Source organism: Schistocerca gregaria, chromosome 3 (assembly GCF_023897955.1).
Source record: "Schistocerca gregaria isolate iqSchGreg1 chromosome 3, iqSchGreg1.2, whole genome shotgun sequence".
Classification (NCBI taxonomy): domain Eukaryota; kingdom Metazoa; phylum Arthropoda; class Insecta; order Orthoptera; family Acrididae; genus Schistocerca; species Schistocerca gregaria.
The window spans coordinates 467,755,345-467,773,965 of record NC_064922.1 but is presented as its reverse complement, the minus strand read 5'-3'; the positions used below and the strand labels follow the sequence as shown (position 1 = coordinate 467,773,965).

Sequence of the window (18,621 nt, the reverse complement as noted above, 5' to 3'; positions counted from 1 at the left end):
ACCTTACTGATGTCAAAGAATACATCCACACAACGCTGTTTACATTGGATAGCCTGCTAGATAGCCACCTCAAGCAGGGTTAGGCTGTCGACAGTGGATCGACATCATCTCAAACCACACTGAGAGCAGGTACAGAGCTGCCTGATCTCTAACATCCAGACCAGAAAACAGTTAACCATTCACTCCAGTGCATTAAGGCAATGCTGTGGTAACTACTGGCACACGTTTTGTCTGTTCCTAGCTTGAGAAGAGAGATCAAAATTGCCTATCTGTAATATCAAATTAATACATTGTAAGATGGCTTCTTTTGACGCCGTTTTCACTTTCTGCAGCACACTTTATCAGATTTTGTGGTGACTGGGTGAAGTAGCACAGGGCTCAGACAGTGCTAAACCTAGTTCCCACATGGATAATGGGCAGTTCTAGCACTCTATTAATTGTTGGGCCTGAAGGCCACCTGTCCCTCTCCATGGTGCCATGATATGACCTTCTCCACTACATTGGCTGGGGAAGGAGGTGTCTTTCTGCTGGATTGGTACGTATGGGCAACAGATCCATAATCAGGTTTGGTATTATCAGTGTAGTGTTTTGTTTATGCCTGGAGATTTAATTTTATGTTACCTTTTTTTTAGTAAGTGAAATGACAATGAAGTTAACAAACAGATCCCCGCATGCAGCAGTGGGGAGGCAACATGGGATTATGATTAAATTCACACACTCATTTGGTTTAACTGCCGAGCATGTTACATGTTACATTTATGGAGAAGGTAAGGGATTGATCAAAGTTGCTGAATTTGGGACGAGGGATCAGTATGCATGGCATTGCTGGCAGGATAACATACAGAGTTCTATGTGGAGGGGTGACTTTACTTGGTAAGTATATTTTTTTATGATTTAAGATGGGGACAAGCTAAAAATATGACAGTAGGAAAATTTGCATCGTCCCTAAACAAATATGATCCATAAAATCATTTTTCAACATACAAATAATGCTACAAACATGAAACCCATAGGAATCTTACATTTTACTTGACCCATATAGGTCAGCTTAAATGAACCCTACAATACCAAAAAACCCAACATATGCACAGCACTTTACAAAATTCCCTTCACCAATACAGCTCAAATGAAATCCTCAGTGCCTACAGCCCAAACACAGATAAAAAATAACCTATATTCCTCACAAACAACCAACATTACCAAAACCCGAAGAACAACTCAAAAACTCATAAAGACCCTGTTCATTAGATCAACTGAAATATGACCAAAATACCATAAATCCAAAACATACACATCATCAAACTTAAATTAAAATAAAACAAACAAAAGCCTCCCAACAAAAACATCTAGTTTACACCCCCCCCCCCCAATATATATATATATATATATATATATATATATATATATACACACACACACACCCCAGCCCCCACAACCTCCAGTCCATAAACCCCAACCTATCCAATACCATTCCCACACACAAAACCAAGACAAAAAAAAGAATAATCAAAAACCAAAATCATTCAAACCACACAAAAAAAAACACCAACCAAACTGGTCTTCTCCAAACAAAATAAATATACCCCACCCTGCCCTATTAACCCCACACATCCCACCCACATCACCCCCCCCCCCCCAAACTCCTAAACTCTCTACCTTTGGCCCATACATCCTCCCCATTGCCATCAAAAAGCCCGAGAAATGCAAAAATTCTTCCACCAGCAATACTCATCTAAATTGGATTGCAGTTTGGAAGAGAGCCTCTTTCCCCTCCCTACAACAGACTTAACTGACCCCCCCCCCCCCCCCCAAGTATTGGTGCAAGCTCCTGTGTCATCATCCATAAACTGAATGCTATGGTTAACCACTAAATGCTCATAACCCCCTTCCACAAACCAAGATGAAAATGCATCTGACATCACAGTAAAGCCCTCCTCAATGTATTCCTCAACACGATCCCCAAGTTCCCCCTTACAACCACAGCGCAAAAACCTTAAAAAAACAAACAGTATGCCCAACCCTCCCATGAACCAACATGTGAACCATTGCTCCCATACTACTTCTTACCAATCTGTGACTCATCAACTGCAAATACGACCCCTTGCCCACCCAACCTCCCCCTACACTTAATGTACTTTGAAAAAATCTCCCAATAAAAAGAAAACCAATGTAGCACAGTTCACACACTCACTCCAGTCTCAAGTGCACAGAAACTTAAGGAGGGGCAGTAAAAATAAATAAAAATAAGTAATCAACACAATGTCCCTCATGGCCAACCAAGATGTCTCGAACCAAGTACGACGACGACGACTCAATTGCCACATGTTATCTTGATGACACCTCCACAGGTACAGGTCCTTGGTCCGAGACATTTGTCAACTTCAAACACTGCCCACAAGCATGACACCAAACGTACTCCGCTAGCAACCCAAAAAGCTGAAAAATCTTAATGTTCAACAACATGCATTTGCCATAAGCCATTGGAATGACTCCTTACCTTCTCTCTTAAAACCCATATCCTTTCGTCTTTCCCTCTCCTTCCCTCTTTCCTGATGAAGCAACCGTGGGTTGCGAAAGCTTGTATTTTGTGTGTGTGTGTGTGTGTGTGTTTGTTGGTGTGTTTATCAACATACCAACGCTTTCGTTTGGTAAGTTACATCATCTTTATATATATATTACATTCTATACCAAACTAATCAAATCTAACAAAACTGATAGACTCACAACACAGAAACCAATAAATCATAACAGCTCACTGGAAACAAGGCAGGTACTTTTCATATCCACATTATCACATTGATTACCAAAACTCAAATGAACCCAATACCACACACATTACACAAACAACTTCACTAGTCAACATCCATTACCAAAGCTCACCACCAAATACAACAACATGACACATGCTAACACAAACCAACTCAAAACACCCCATCACAGTGATGCCACACACCATATGCACAGGTCAAAGCATCCATGTGGTATAAGATGCTTCCAATGACCCAAGGTTCACATTAGCATCTCTCTCCATATACAGCCTACTTTAACTCATACTACCTTTTTAAACTTACTGTCAAAATAATGCAGCCTGGTATCATAAATAAGTTACACTGTTTCATATAAACATTTCTCAAAGCTGTAAGTTGCTACACAGTTTATTTCTATTAATTGTGCCTTGTGATTAGACAGTCAATTAACAATTTATTACACATTAATAGTTTTGGTCTACATCAAACTACCTATCTTGTTGAACATGAGTTGGAAAATTAACTACTAAAATCAGATCGAAACACCCAAATCATGATTCCAGTTTATTTCTCCTGTTACAGTTTCTTAAGAAATCTATAATGCACTACCCACTAAATACTTTATCTGTTTCTTCTCGTCGACATGTATCGCAATAATGAATTTAGATTTCTCATAAATTTGATTTAAATCATGAAAACTGCACCAGTTACTTATTTTTTTTATGCTTAGCACAACATGTTCCAAGAATTTCTTTTCACTTTCAAATTCACTGTGGATTTGTTTACAGGAATATGTTTGGTGGTGATTACATGTGTGATTTTCTGCCTCGCTCATGACTTTTTGAAGTTAGACTGCAATCTATAGGTCAAGGGAAGCGATTTTTGTTGTTTTAGGCGTTGGTTTTGTGGAATCGATAGCTGCGGTGCGATTATAATTTTTGTGGTATCGACAATTGTGGTTGAGCTGTGTAGGTGAAAGGAAGTGACTGATTCCAGTCGATATGGTGAGTTTAGTGGAATTTTGTGGTGTTTTTATGGCATAATTTCGTGTGGTTCGGGATTGTGGTGTGTCTGTATGTGTTTATATTTAGTCTGTCCACACCCAAAAAACCCCAATTTCCCGCATTGGTCCTGTTAGTTTGATCATACTTTTGGAGGGAAATGTGTTTGTTGGTTTTATATGTATTTTCGTGTTTGTTGTCTTGTTTATGTAATGATGCCATAGGCATTACATTGGAGATGTTGAGAATGGTTGTTTCTGCCATACTGGTGACGTCATGGGTCAAAGGAGACAGGTGTTATTGGATGCTTCTCTAATCCCCAAAGCACAGTAATAAAAATCAGCATTTAGTCTACAACTGAAATTGTAATTCAGGACTCACTACTGGGACCATTTGTTTTCATCATATATGTAAATATTGTACAATCTTCTAATTCTCATAGAATTACTTATGCTGACATACCTCTTTGTTGTTTGATGGTGATGATTAGAAAGAGCTAACAAAAGTTTCAACTCTTGGGATATCAGAAGTGACTAAATATTTTAGTAACCAGGGTCTAATGGCAAATATCACAAAATCACAACAACAACAATCAGAAGCTGACAAGCTCCATAGCAAATATTTACGAACCTTCATCTACAGCCTGGAGTCTGTAAATTCCATGGTTTGCAATTGGATGGCAATATCTGATGGGAGAACCATTACAACTTTGAATGCAGTAAAATAAGTATTAATTGTACTTAGCCAGCTGTCCAAAATGGTAAGTGATAAAATGCTTAAAACATTATACAATAGGATAATTTTTCAATTTATAATTTATGGGATAGAGCTGTGGGCTTGTGCTGCTGATGTGCACTTGAACAGAATACTTGTACTACAAAAGAGAGCTGTTATGCTGATGGATAGTCTGGGGTACAGGGAGACTTGATGTGATGATACCACTGAAACAAATATCTCCTTGTAAATTCTTAATGTACAGGGTGGGGAAGTAAAAGTGGCCTGGATGAGTGTATACGATTGGACATATGTAACAACAACACTAATATCCAACACGAAGGAGCAAATGCCCACACAACTGGCAGAACCTCAGAGCACAATTATACAATCTTCATGCCTGACAGTTGTTACCAGAGGTCAGTCTGGTATGAGCCATAGGTCACCAACCAGGTCACCTGATTTACCAGTGTGCGATCAGTTTGTGTGGGGAGCCCTTAAGTCTATAAAGTGTATCACAACATCCCTCAGTATTTAAGAACCGGAGCAAAACATTTCAGATGAGGCTACAGTAATTCCAGCTTAGATCTGCATTCAGAAACTTGCTGACCAGGACCCAAAAAGGCCAAGAGATGAATGGTGGTCACTTTCAACATCTGCTACAGTCAGTACTGTATTTCCTTTCTTCTGCTGTGTTTCTTTGTACCCTTGAACTCTGTTATCTGGGCCACTTTTATTTGCCCCAACCTGTATATTGATTAGATAATATTAGATTTACTTTCATTCCAAATTATCCGTAGTGAGGACATCCTCCAGGGTGTAGAACATGTCAGGAAAACAATAATACATGACAAATATTTACAACTGAAAGAACCTAATCTACCTTCCACAGGTCCCAAGTGGAATGATGATCATTTTTCTTAATGAACACTATATGGAAGAATCATTTACAAGCACTGATGCAGTGAATTTAAAATAAGTATATAGAAATCACTTTTTGTTTTTATAAACTATTAATCAGGATCACACACCCAAATTCTGTGACACACATAACTACAACACAAGAAATGAGCACAATTGTTACAAAGAACTAAATTAAAAATAACAAGCCACAGTCTGTACATCAGTGAGTCATTGTTGTACAATAAACTTCCACAACCCATAAGAGATTAAAGAAGAGATGCATTTACAACAAAATTAATTTCTTGCTTATAGCCTAAATAAATGTTTGCATTCGCTGCAGAAATTTCTGCTCCTTAAAGTATCCGCCATGTAAGAAACAAAACAGTATCTGACAGCAAAAACTTCAAGCTGTTACAGAATACAGATTTGTGTGAGCAGCATAAGAAGTAATACAAGTAGCTACAGAGTATGAAATAATGTGTACTGCACAACAGAAATTGTAAGTTTGAAACAGATAAGTTAAAAGCATCTGCAAATAAGCATAGAAACTCTTAGGCCTACTTTAATATGCAGTCTGTATACTCTGGAAAAATGCTTTCATTCATTTAAATTATACCATATTTGTAGATAAATTTGATAAGGTATGCATAACACTTTTGTACATGGAGAAGACAACCTCTGATAATGTAGCATTCTGTATTCTCTGAATCTTTCATTAAAATTAAGCTTATAATGTCAATTATTTATAAAACACTAAACATTTCACTTCATTAAAACTCTTTTATGCAACATTGTTATCTGTATGATTATAATAGCATCTGCATCAAAGTAAACAACTGATTCACAAAATATGAGTGTTTCTCTAAGACTCACTATAAAGTGTCACTCTTCTAAAGATACAACAGCCACACAAATGCCTTTCGCTTATCTGCACAAACAGTATAAAATCATATGTACTGGTCAGTTTTTATGTTTTTCTTTTTTTTCACGTAAAACGTCTAAGCTGTATAATTCTAGATTCTCTGTGCTTAATTAGGTTATAAAATTGTTTCAGTCCTGCAGGGGAAACACACACACACACACACACACACAAACCAGCAAAAAAGATATAAGGCCGCCTGACTTTGGACGAAGGCTACATAGTCTAACTATTTACGAGAATAAATGCACATTTCATAACAGAATGGTAAAAGGAAAAGATGCACAACTGAAAATGTGTCAGTCCATTACAGCGATATGGGTCTTATCATCAAACTGCTGTTTGCAAGAGCTGTTTAAGGAGTTTATTTTACTACTTATTTCCGTAAAATACAAGCTGTTGGCAATATATCATCTATAAAGTGTTTGTTTCATTTTTATGTTCAACAACATGAAACTCACTTTTCAAGCCTGTGAGGATATGGACCAGATCCATGGCCGCAAGAAGTAACCACACTCCCAAGGGTGGTGGCTCTCCGGTGCATCCTCTCGGCCCAACTGGTCATCCTCTGCACTCCACAGCACTCAACCCGACCCCCCACTTCCTCAAGTTACACGCCTGCAACGCCCACAAAACATAACCTATTAATACAGTAATCACAGCACGAAAACATTCAGTAACTCTCTCTGACGCTATTCGGAAATTGTCAATAAGCAAACTGACACATTCGTAAACAAAGGACAGCTTTATTGTGAAGTATTTAAAATAGCGTTACAATCCACAATTGAGCATCGCCAAACAACTGGAATTCCACTCTTGTCACTCATGCCATTTGTTTCACTACTGGAGAAAACTGTCAAAAGCAGGTATACATTGTCAACAACAGATTAGCGATTCTTTCTGAAACATACCCCCCTTTGCCATTATATTCCCCGTTTTAACTGTTGCTGTCCATATTTTTGGGACGGAGTGCCACTGAATGAACGGGCGACACCACTACACTACACACCATTTCTCTGTCGATAACAACAAACCACACCTCTCTCCTTTCACATAATGCTCGTTTTTTTGTTTTAAAAAACGAAAGTCAAAATGGCTTCCGTTTCCGCAAATACAATACAGGTCGATATATCCCATTTATCGATAGTGGTCATGAAGATTTGCTTTCTTTCGTAAATATTCTGTGTATCACCTTTTAAAAAAAGTTTTCGCATTTTTTCGTCTTTGTCTGTTGTCTATTGCAGAATTAAACCGTGAAAAATAAAATAAGACATATAAACTTTCTTATCCGCGGTGTGGATAAAGGGCATTTGTGAGCAACTACAAAACTGCGGACCTACAATAGGATCTTCTTAGAACATAAGATACATACTTTTTTTAGGGCATCGGTAAATCAAATATGGGTTGCATGTGTATCAGAAAACAGTGTAGATGTTAAGTTCTCTGAATTTTGTACGTAATTTAAGGTAGTTTTCGGGGAATAATTTCCAAAAGTAGTCAACAGAAGCCACTAAGAAAAATGGATGGAAAACTGTGGGCATCAGAAAGTTCTCCCCGACACTCAGTTTGTTAGAGAACCGCAGTTCCTAAGTTACTATACAGTAAGCAGCAAAATATCATTCAGTGACAAAATAATATATATATATAGGTGAGGAAGGCAATAGCAAACCACCTCCACTAGGACCTTGACTAGTACAGCAGTGCGGGTCTCCTTCATCTTCCCCTATGCTCCTCGGAGTATGGGACCTCATCATCATCATCATCATAAAAGCAGAAAATAAAAGCAAAGTGGTATGGTTAATCGCAAAAATGAAACTGGAAAAATCAAACCCCAGTATAGTAATATACAAATCAAAGATAGGGTAGAACAACAGAAACTCCTCATGGACTGACACATATTTAAAAGATAGTTTCTCTGTTGTTGGGGGGAAGTTATAACAAAATCTTCCTAAAACACATGAAGCACCTGCAGTGACTTACACAGCAAGTTGTTTCCCATGACAGAACTTGAAGTCAGACAGAGGATGCAGAATTTAAAAAAAGAAGAAGTCAGAAGGCATAGATAAGGTTCCAGCCTCTATTCTGAAGGCATTCATGGTCATCATACAAGCTCCATTAACAAACATACCATAATGAATGAGTCCTTTTGCACAGTTTTTTCCAGAGTACCTAAAGCATGCATAGCTCATGGAATTATTAAATAAAATTAATGTAGAGAGAACTGAAAAATAGAGGCTAGTTTTATTACTGCTTACATTCTCAAAAGTAACTGAATCTGTCATGAAATATAGGCTAATCAGTTACATGAATACACATAACCTTTTTAATGAAAAACAGTAGAATATCTGAAGTGGGGGAAGTACAATAGCAACCATTAGGCATACAGAATTTACAAAATTAAAACTTGAAGCTCTTGAGAAGGATGACTTTGTTACAAGCATGATCTTGGGCTTGTCCAAGGCTTTTGACACCATTGACCATAAAATACCATCATTGTGTTAGATGTAAGACGAATAGCAATCATGTGTTTCCAGTTTTACTTGCAGAGCAGAGTGCAAAAGATAGATATAGTTTACACATCTGTTGATAATAAATTTTTAGAAAACCAATTGTCAGACAAGAACACAAACATAGATGTTTCTCATGGCGGTGTATTTGGTCCAGTTACGTTTACAATAAATATTAATGACATTCCAGACAGAATAAGACAAGTTTCCTTTGCTAATGAAAGCCCATCATAATCACTGATAGAACAGCTGAATTTCTGTTAGAGAATTCAAACGAAACTTTCGAGGATGTTCAGTATTGGGCTGCATGTGATAAATTTACATTTGACATAAAGAAAACAAACAATACAAACTTGAATGTGCGACCCACCAGGGAGATGGTCACCAATAGAAGACTGTCCCCAGCCACATGACACAGCAGTGTGAAGGCACTAAGTAGTCTACAGCTCAGGTGGTTGCTTGCAGCTACTGGAGACAAAGTCTTTGTAAGATCTCTGGATGCTTCATCTGGTCTGCTGTAGTCAGGTGAGGGAGGGTCTCTTTTTAAGGGGGGAGAGAGGTATTTTTGAGAGCCTGTGTCCAGTGCTTCTCGAGCACTAACTCCCTACCCCAGGAGGAACAACAGACTGGAGCAGCCTGATGTTCCCATTGGGTGGGTCGCACATTCAAGTCTGAACTCGTGGCTGCCAGGTCTCTCTGATGCTGCTCTTCAGTTCCTGAAGGTCTTCGTGATTGCTGATCACGCCCAGTGCAGGTATAGGCCTCTGAGTTCAGCAATACTGGATACTACATTTTGAACACTGTACTTCCTGGTGTGGTATTCAGTGTTTGTTCTGATTTTCTTGTTTAGTCAGCTACTGCAGAAGTCTAGCCAAATATGTGATATTACCCAACTCCATTATTCAAAGGAGCTGGCTACCTTCTTTCATTTCATCAGCTTCCTGAATAAGTACTCTTTCATTTTAAATACCTCTTGTGAAATGATGTCTGGAAATCAGGCTGGCTCTTGCTTCATGTCCCAGTAAAAGTCCATAATACCTGACAGAATCATGATACACCACTATTAACATACATCTGTTTTAAGTTAATCAGTTGGTTTCATGTTCTTTACCCTCTGATACGTAACTGTGGCTACATGCTGACAATTTACATTTTTTTAAAATGCAATAGTGATTTCTTATTTTCTGCTCACCACCTTTTTCACATTCAAAACGTAGAAATTCTTCTATGGTATAGAAGGAGTTTCCAAGGAGAAATTTTTTCAATATGTTTTAAGATATAACTTTATTGACAGTCAAAGATTTTGTGCCACTGGATAAGTGATCAAAAATTATGGTGGTAGCATTGTGCACCGTTTTTGTGTTAAAACAACCTTAATGTTGGGCAGTAAACGGCATATTGTTTCTGATATTATAATTATGTAAATCATTGCCCTTCCTAGAGTGCACTGTATTTTTTACAATACTCTTCATGAGGGATCTAATATACTGTGAGACAGTTGTCAAAATGTCTAACTCCTTAAGGGGCCCTCATATGTTCAATACTATTGTCAGTATATTGACATGGTGCCAGTATATTGACCATCTGAGGGTGAGTATTGACATATTATCAATATCAAAATTATTGACAGAGCAGAATTGATGGACCCAAATATATTGTCTGCTTTGACATTATTTACTGTTCATTTGTTTAGATTTGTTTGCAAAACAGCCGCATGGATCTAGCACGTATCACAGAACTACTGTTTACATTCACACTTCTTGTAGTCTCGAATTCAAATAGAAAGTTAAGCCCAGTTTACACGATGACATTTTGTTGCGCCACTCGTTGCGTAGAATGAGTTGCACGTAAATGGTTTCATATTTGACTGTAGACATGGCAAACCCAGTATACACTTCAGTTTCGTCTTTTTGTGGTTCCTGAGTCGTGTCTGAAATGAAAGTTTTGGCAGCTGCACGTCACACGAGTTGTGATGGAGTTAAAGCTTGTTGCGTGGAATCGCTGCATAAGAAAAAAAAAGAAACTGGGAGAAGAAAAGATGTCAGCTTGGTTGCTCAGCATCCTTGCTGAAATAATTTGTAATGGAAGACCTAAGAAGTTCTTTTAATAACCTTAGAACTCGCCAGAACTGTTTACATATCTTCTAAATAGACTTAACTATGTGGTAAGGAATAAATATATTGTAATGCATGAAACACTGTCAAAATAACTGAAATTACATGTCACATTGCATGCATTACAATCGAGAACGCTTGGCATGCTATAAGATGCGGTTTTAATTGGTGATTATGCTTTTTCATTAACACCGATAATTATTAAGTGTAATAATTATTAACATTAACTGCAGTAATTATTCGAAGCAGGCCACAATAAGAAGAGAATGGTTTGGGAACTACTCCCTTGAAGATAGAATTGTAGTGGCAATATTTCAAAATTCAAACATATGTGAATGGGGAGCACTGCTGCGACGTTTTAAATATATGAATAAGGAATGTAGCTTCTTGATTTGTGTAGCCTTCCCTCCTGTCAACAATATTCCTTAAAAAAAAAAAAAGAATCAGCCAACTCGAATGATGGGATTTTAGTCTTGTACATCAGAGCATTTCTACAGGTAGAATTACATGTACGTGTATTCTTCTAATTCAGTTGTATTTGTGTTCCTAATTCAATAAATTTTGTCCTGTAGCTCAGATATTGTCAAACTATCTATGTTCTGATCGCATGAGACAGTCTCAGGAGCAGTAATATGGTGCTTATTTTTGTAATCAGCATCACTGAAATCTTACAAACACCTATGGAAGGCATAGATATGCAAAAGCGAACGTTATTCTCCTTCCCCACTTCATATTTCAGTTTGACTACACTCGACAAACTCACATAACTTCAAAACTCATGGAACACACCAAAACTGTTTAGTTTCACTGACGATTTAATCAAACGCGCGGCGCGCATGTGCAGTGGCCGGAAGCGCAGTTGCCTTCAACCTAGGCTTTAGGTAGAGAAATGAACACACAATTAACATTGCGGGTTATTGAATGTTATAGGATTAATCCGTGTCTTTGGAATCAAAGGTCATCAGTTTAATTGGATAGGAACATAAACCTTTTTGGGTATCAGCAGTTATTAGACATTTATTGCTTGCAATATCCAGATGTGAAAATAGCAGATATGAAAAAGAAAATTAATACACTGTGAACAAAGTTCCATAAGGAGCTGAAAAAGCAGAATATAGAAAGTGCTTAGATATTTATACACCGAAGTGCTGGACTGCAAGCAAGCTTGGTTTTCGATTTTTCTCATACCAACAAAAGTAATTTGTTATAGTTTAAGGCATCTTTTGGGTCAGTGGTTTGGATTTCCATCAACAGACTCATATATAAAAATTTATCCCTTTTCTTTAACCACTGGTAAACCAATTTTGTTCTTTTCATTGTTTTTGGCTGTTAGTTTTCGCCAGCTAATGCTAATGTAATTGTGACACATACTTTCTCCCAGTTTGACATGTTAATATTGAGTATGTAAAGATCCCTTTAAACACATGTCTGCAAGATTATCATGGTGAACACCATATACTACTCTTACATCTCGTTTTTTAGCAATGAAAACTTTCTTTCTTAAAGGTGGTTTACCCGAGAACATTATTCCAAGTGACATTACAGAATTGAAATAAGCAATTACAGTGATTTGAAGTGAAAATATGGGTGAACTAAATTGGTTTGGGTGTTTCATCCCCCATTTTATTACATTCCGTACAGTTTTCATCCTATTATTGGAATAACTGATTTCTGTCACAATACACACATTCCTTTATTTTTTAAATATCTTTTCTTAGTAATTTTGAGCAGTTTATGATATGTTCAGCTGTTGCAGTATCTTAACTTGTTGTTGTCAACAGATACCCCTAATGATCCACAGTAGTTTTACATGGCTCTTTAATGTCCTTTCCGATTACCTTATGCAGAAAGTCTTTTTCAAATAATGATAAATTTGTCATGGAATAGATTAAATTTCATGTCAGCTTGTGGTTCATTATAAATTTCATCCCAAGTCATCTCTTCTAAACTATTATATTTGCATTGTGGAATTATTAATAATTTCAACTGATTTCTTCACAAATTCAATATTTCTTAGAGGGGACAGAGTGGTGGTTAAAAATGAAAGGGATAACTATAACAACTATCACTTTACAGTACATGATCACTTTGAAATGCTTTTACAATAGTCATATGCCAAGATCCACAGTGCATGATAGCAGTGTTTCGTCATTCTCCTGGGTTCAGCATCTCACTCATCACAGGGAGACGCTGACATTTTTTTCAGGAGGACATGAGGCCATGCATGGAGTATATAATTGATTGTTTATATGCCTGGAATTAGTTTTCCAAGTAGTCTGGAGTCAGAGAAAGCATAGAACAGCATGTTCTTGGTTTAGGTGTCACCAGTAGGTATCCTCAGACTGTGCAGTGACAAAGAGAAAAACTGCATTTTATGTTATAAGGTATCAGAGCTAAATGCCTAGATCAAACAAAATGTATAGTAGGGACCAACTGAATAAGGGAGTGCAGTTCTGAGAACACTGATCCCATCTCTGGGAGGATGGAGTTTGCCCTGTGTGGTCAGCCTGATTAAGGTTTCTATGGTTTCCCAGAATAATTTCAGACAGATGTTGGGTTTGTTCCTTCATCACAGCCACCGACTACCTGTCCGTCCTAATAAGAGGATTCTAATGTGTTCTTTGTGTATGTATATTTTGAGCTATTTATTTTCATTGTGTTATGATGACGAATTATGTATCATTGTAAGATGATACCTGGATAAATAAATAAATAAATAAATAAATAAATAAAGTCTTTTGGATCTATATCAGTACACTGTCAATCACTGAGAAGTGAAAGGAAGAAGGAACTTTATATTCATTTTTTTCATTCTGATCCATTCAAGAAGGAACTTGAGAAATTCAGTGTTCCGTGTGCCATTTTGCATGATCGTTTGTAATGACGTGGAATAAGCCATTTTACATTCACAATGCAAATTATTTTGTACATATGGCTACATTTTGAACATTGCTAAGTTTTTTTCTTTTTCCTTCTTTTACAAAAAGAAAAAAGATATACAGATGTGAGTTAATAATTTCTATCCATCACATTTTACACATTATTGTAACAGAAATTCTTCTAGGGAACAGAATGAACTGCCAAGGAGAAATTTTCTCAGTTTGTTTTCTAATTTTACTGTTCTGTCTGTCAGACTTCTTATATCACTGGGTAAGTGATCAGAAATTTTTGTTGTACCATTGTGCTAAAGACAACCTTAACATGAGGTATTGAATATCATTTTTCCTTCTTGTATTGTAATAATGTATATCCTTATTCCTTTTCAACTAGCAGGTTATTTATAACAAACTTCATTGGAACAAACATACTGTAGAGCGATAGTAAGAATGCCTAACTTCTTAAACAGATGTCTACATATTGCTTGCGGGCAAATATGTCACATTATTTTCACAGTACATTCTGTGCAATGAAGACTTTCTTTATTAAGGATGGGTTACCACAGAACATTACTGAATGAAATTATGCAAAATACATCAAGTTATTGACTTGTCTATTCCAAAGACTTGCAACAGTTCTAAGTGCAAATGTGGTAGAACTAGATTGGTTTCAGAGTTCTAAATTTCTTTTTTCAATTTAAATTCTCGTAAATATAGAACTCTAAGAGTTTTGAAGTTTCCACCCTGTTTCTTATTTCCTCACCATCAATTGTACTAATCATTAGTTTAGTACCCCTAGATGAGTAGGACTATATTTGTTGTGTCTTTTTAATATTACATTCACAGAAAACTAGCTGGACTGATTACAAATCTAGTGTCATCTCTAAAAAGAACTAATTCTGCATGTTGTGTATCAGACAGAAGGAACAATAGCGGACCTGAGATTGAGTTAGGGGAATCCCATATGTGCCTTCTCCAAATTCAGAATTATGTCCCTGGCCTACATGAGTTGAATTACTAAGTACAACTTTCTGCATTCTTTTGTTAGATACAACATTATCCATTTGTTGGCTGTACCATCAATTGCACAAAACTTCAGTTTATCTAGGACAATATTGTGATTCATACAGTCAAATGTCTTAGAGCACAGAAAATATCAGTTTTCATGATTTTGTTATTTAATGCTTGCAAAATTTGGTGAGTGAACATGTAAATGGCATTCTTAGAAGAGCAACTCTTCTGAAATGCAGGCTGTGATTTGCTAAGGCTATTATTGCTGCCAAGGTGAGATACTATTCTAGAGCATACCACTACCTCAAAAATTTTGGAAGACGATGTCAGCAGTGAAACTGGTCACTCTTTAGTGTCTTCCTTAAAGCGGTGTTCAACAACAGTATATTTCAGTCTCTCTGGAAAAATGCCTTATTTAACTATTAGCAATATATACTTCAGGCTCTGCACTGGATAGATGGTGGGGAGATCAGTGGGGACAAACTTATACTTGGTTCCTGGAAAGAGCAGGAGCGAAGGAAAGGAAGCAAAATTTCCTACATTATTCAGCTCAAAACTATGTTTTTTGATCACCAAACATATTGATATTACCTTTCTATAATAGGTAACTGTTATGGTATTTTTTAATATTTAGGTTTCAGCATTGCCGCACTCTACAGCCATACCTTCTACCTTAGATTTTGCCTAGTTCATAATTTTCTTTTTCTTGGCAGGGGTAGGAAGACAGATGCCTTTCACTGGCCTTCGCTGAATATGCCCTTGACTACTTTTATGCCATTAAGTGTGCTGTCATTTGCCTAGTTTTTTCTGTGTGATCTCTTTGTGAGAGAAACTTAAAGGACTGAAAGCCATTCATAGTTTTAGATCTGGTTTATTTACTGCACTGTAGTGTGTTACCTGTAATTTTAGACAAAGGCTGTATTCATTCTTACACAAACTACTACTGTCATTCGTTAATATTGTTTTCTTTGCTGATGAAAATATAAGTAGTAATACTACTTGCCTTCACCAAAATAATATCTACTGATAAGAAAGACTACATGGAGCTATACTACCACAGTTAAGTACTTGTACCACAATTATCACACTATAACTAGTTAACCTTTTGTTTACCAATACTGGTCTCTATACCTTATTGGAATACATTGTGCACAGGAATAATAACAGTTTTTATCAGCCACGTTTCAACAGGCACATGATCATTTCCAAGTCAGACCCAACTAATTCCTTGATTGTTATAAAGGGCATTGTAGCGGATGTTGCCTATACCACTACAATGAAAGATGGCTCGTTGGAATTATTTCTGTAGATTCTCACAAGATGTATGCAGTTACAATACTGTTAGATCCTAACTTACTTGTCTATTAAGCTGGGTTCACACATGCAAATAAAGCGTCGCCACAGCTGGTGGCAATTGCAGTTGTAATGCATGTGCATTTTGGAACTCCCAGTTTTCAGTGGCGTAACTTCAGAGATGCAACTTCAGTCATGCCACAAAAAGTTCAACTAGGTTGTACTTTGTTGCGCCACTTTCCTTCCACCACTGCTCCCTAGTGGTAGTATTTCCAAATACAAGCATTCTGACGCAGTTATCATGAAGCAACTGTCGCTGTGCACCATTCGATTTCATTGTTTTTTCATTTTATTATTGAAAAAACTGAAAACAGTGGTCAGCAGGTGCAGTTGCGCTGCTTCTGGAACTACAAGAACAGCAACTTATGTATGATCTACTTACCTTGGTATGTTCAATTTTCGGTAGCAGTGTGTGTGTGTGTGGAGGGGGGGGGGGAGCACTATTTGCAAACCAGTGATGTAGCCCACACTCTTAAAAAACATTTTCGATGTACAAATCAATAAGTAAACTTACTATATATAACCAAAAAAGTGAGTCGAATAAACTTCGCGATTTGTGAGCACAAGAATCGTATAAATTGTGGATTATATGTAGGAAATAGCTCCTGACTGTAATGTGACGGCTGTAAACCAAAAATTAGTTATTCGAAATGCCTATATTAACGAATACAGTAAGATTCTAAAATATTCGGGAAGGGGCATGTCTGAACATGGTATTTACATGCAAGCTGGTGGGTAAAATATGTTTGTGGCCACCGAAATCTATTTTCGGATCCAACATTTAGGTTTCGCGGTTTCGTCTTCCTTGTATTTAGCTCTTGTCACAGCCCTGATGCCATAACCTGTGCTATGACATTCATGCCCACCCACATGATTTCAGTGGTCGCCATATTGAAAGGGGAGCGTTGTGGTCCAGAACCATTCGGAAATGACGTCAAAATGACATATACATAAACGCGCTGCGCACTTATTGACAGCGATTGAGTTCTGTTGTCGAATAGAGTTAGAGGGAATAAGGTCTGCTATTTTCTTCACAGTTCAACTGTATATTGTCCTTTTATTGTGCTTGTGCTATGTCAGCGAGCGATCAGAGATGTGTGAAGTGTGTAAAAACATCTTCAGGAAGCACTGAAAGATCTTACAGTTTCAGAAGATGGCCAGATTTCAGGCTATTCTAATTCGTCAGAGGATGTATTATCAATTTTATGTTTCAGTTTATGTGTTAGAATTGTCTGGCAAAAGCATGCGATTTTCGAGAAATAGGTAGTTCACAAAACAACTTTTGCTGCTGCCAGTTACGATTTCATTTTCATATATCTTTTATACGACACTTTCTGGGATCTGATTCCAAGTGTTAAGGGCGTTTTTGTGTATTGTGAAACTTAGTCCTTACGTTTTCAATGTGTTGTATTATATAGTGCCATTGTTAGTTACCTTTACTGTGAGATATACACATGGAATAATGTAATTAATGATCGCTTTGTAGGAAGTCAATGACAAATTTGTCAAAATTCGAAATTTAAACAAAACAAAAACAACTAAACATTGCAGAGGTTCACACACAAACATCACCTCGAGTAACTGGCATAATTTACAAGAAACATCCATGAAAATGGGATTCATGTCCCTTAAAGCGTCGTTCAAAATAAAATAAAAAGCAAACAAATTTGTACCCAATTGGATTACCAGAGTGTCGGCATCCATATTCCACATAAATGTATCCTGTATTTTTCCAGGAATTTTACATTGTACTTTTTAATTGCAATATCAGTTTCAGTTCACAATTGCACAGATCCATTACTGCTGTTGTTTTTGTGCTGTCACTGAGCTGACTCTCACTGAGGTACTGAATGCAGAAATCAGCTAGATAAGTGCATCTGCTGCTCTGAAATTCAAATGACTATATGATCCTGAGTTTATAATCTATAATTTCAGTAAGTTCAAGGACATCCTCAAGTATGAAAGAACTTACAGCTATAGCACTGTAATTAATGCCACTTTTTGCAAAAGTCACAAGATGGCCATCAGGTTTGGATTCCCTACTGAAATCTGAGCAAAGATGTATTGTTAATAGATGCTTAGTGAGAACTTTTTGTTCAGGATACCATTGCTTAGTGATAACTAAGCATCAGGTTTATTAATACATGTTATGGTGCTCTAATTATTATGATTGTTTAGGCGGCTCTAAAGTATGTGTGGATAATGCTGAAAGTATATTGTGATTACTGGATCATGTTGGTTGACAAAGTCCATCACATTGTCCAGTAGGCATTAAAAATTTCTCAATACCAAACTGAAATTTTGATGATTGTGTAAGCTTTCTTCATCTTTAGAAATGCTCACTGCTGAAGAACAGTCCTCATTGGGAAAGAGCCTTAAGACTCTTTCGAGTCCTTAAAGTTAAACTTCTCTTTGAGGTTACTTCTTTCACACCCATACTTTTTTCTTATTGATTGCCCTGGTAGATTTTATTTTC

General features: G+C 37.0%; 1 protein-coding gene across 10 annotated transcripts in view; it reads right to left on the bottom strand.

Moving 5' to 3' along the window:
* LOC126353893 (rho GTPase-activating protein 20-like) overlaps positions 1 to 7,378 on the bottom strand; it is a 171,875-nt gene extending 164,497 nt beyond the window's left edge. For 3 of the 10 annotated variants that reach the window (XR_007565229.1, XR_007565230.1, XM_050003110.1), the window contains exon 1: positions 6,746 to 7,351. Coding sequence is in view for 8 of the 10 variants with exons in the window: in XM_050003110.1 (XP_049859067.1) it covers positions 6,746 to 6,849 (104 nt within the window). In the remaining 2 variants the exon portion in view is untranslated. Of the gene's footprint in view, positions 1 to 6,745 lie in introns of all 10 variants that reach the window. The other 7 variants (XM_050003108.1, XM_050003112.1, XM_050003114.1 and 4 more) reach the window with 6 other exon arrangements.
* Between the last annotated feature and the right edge of the window lie 11,243 nt (positions 7,379 to 18,621).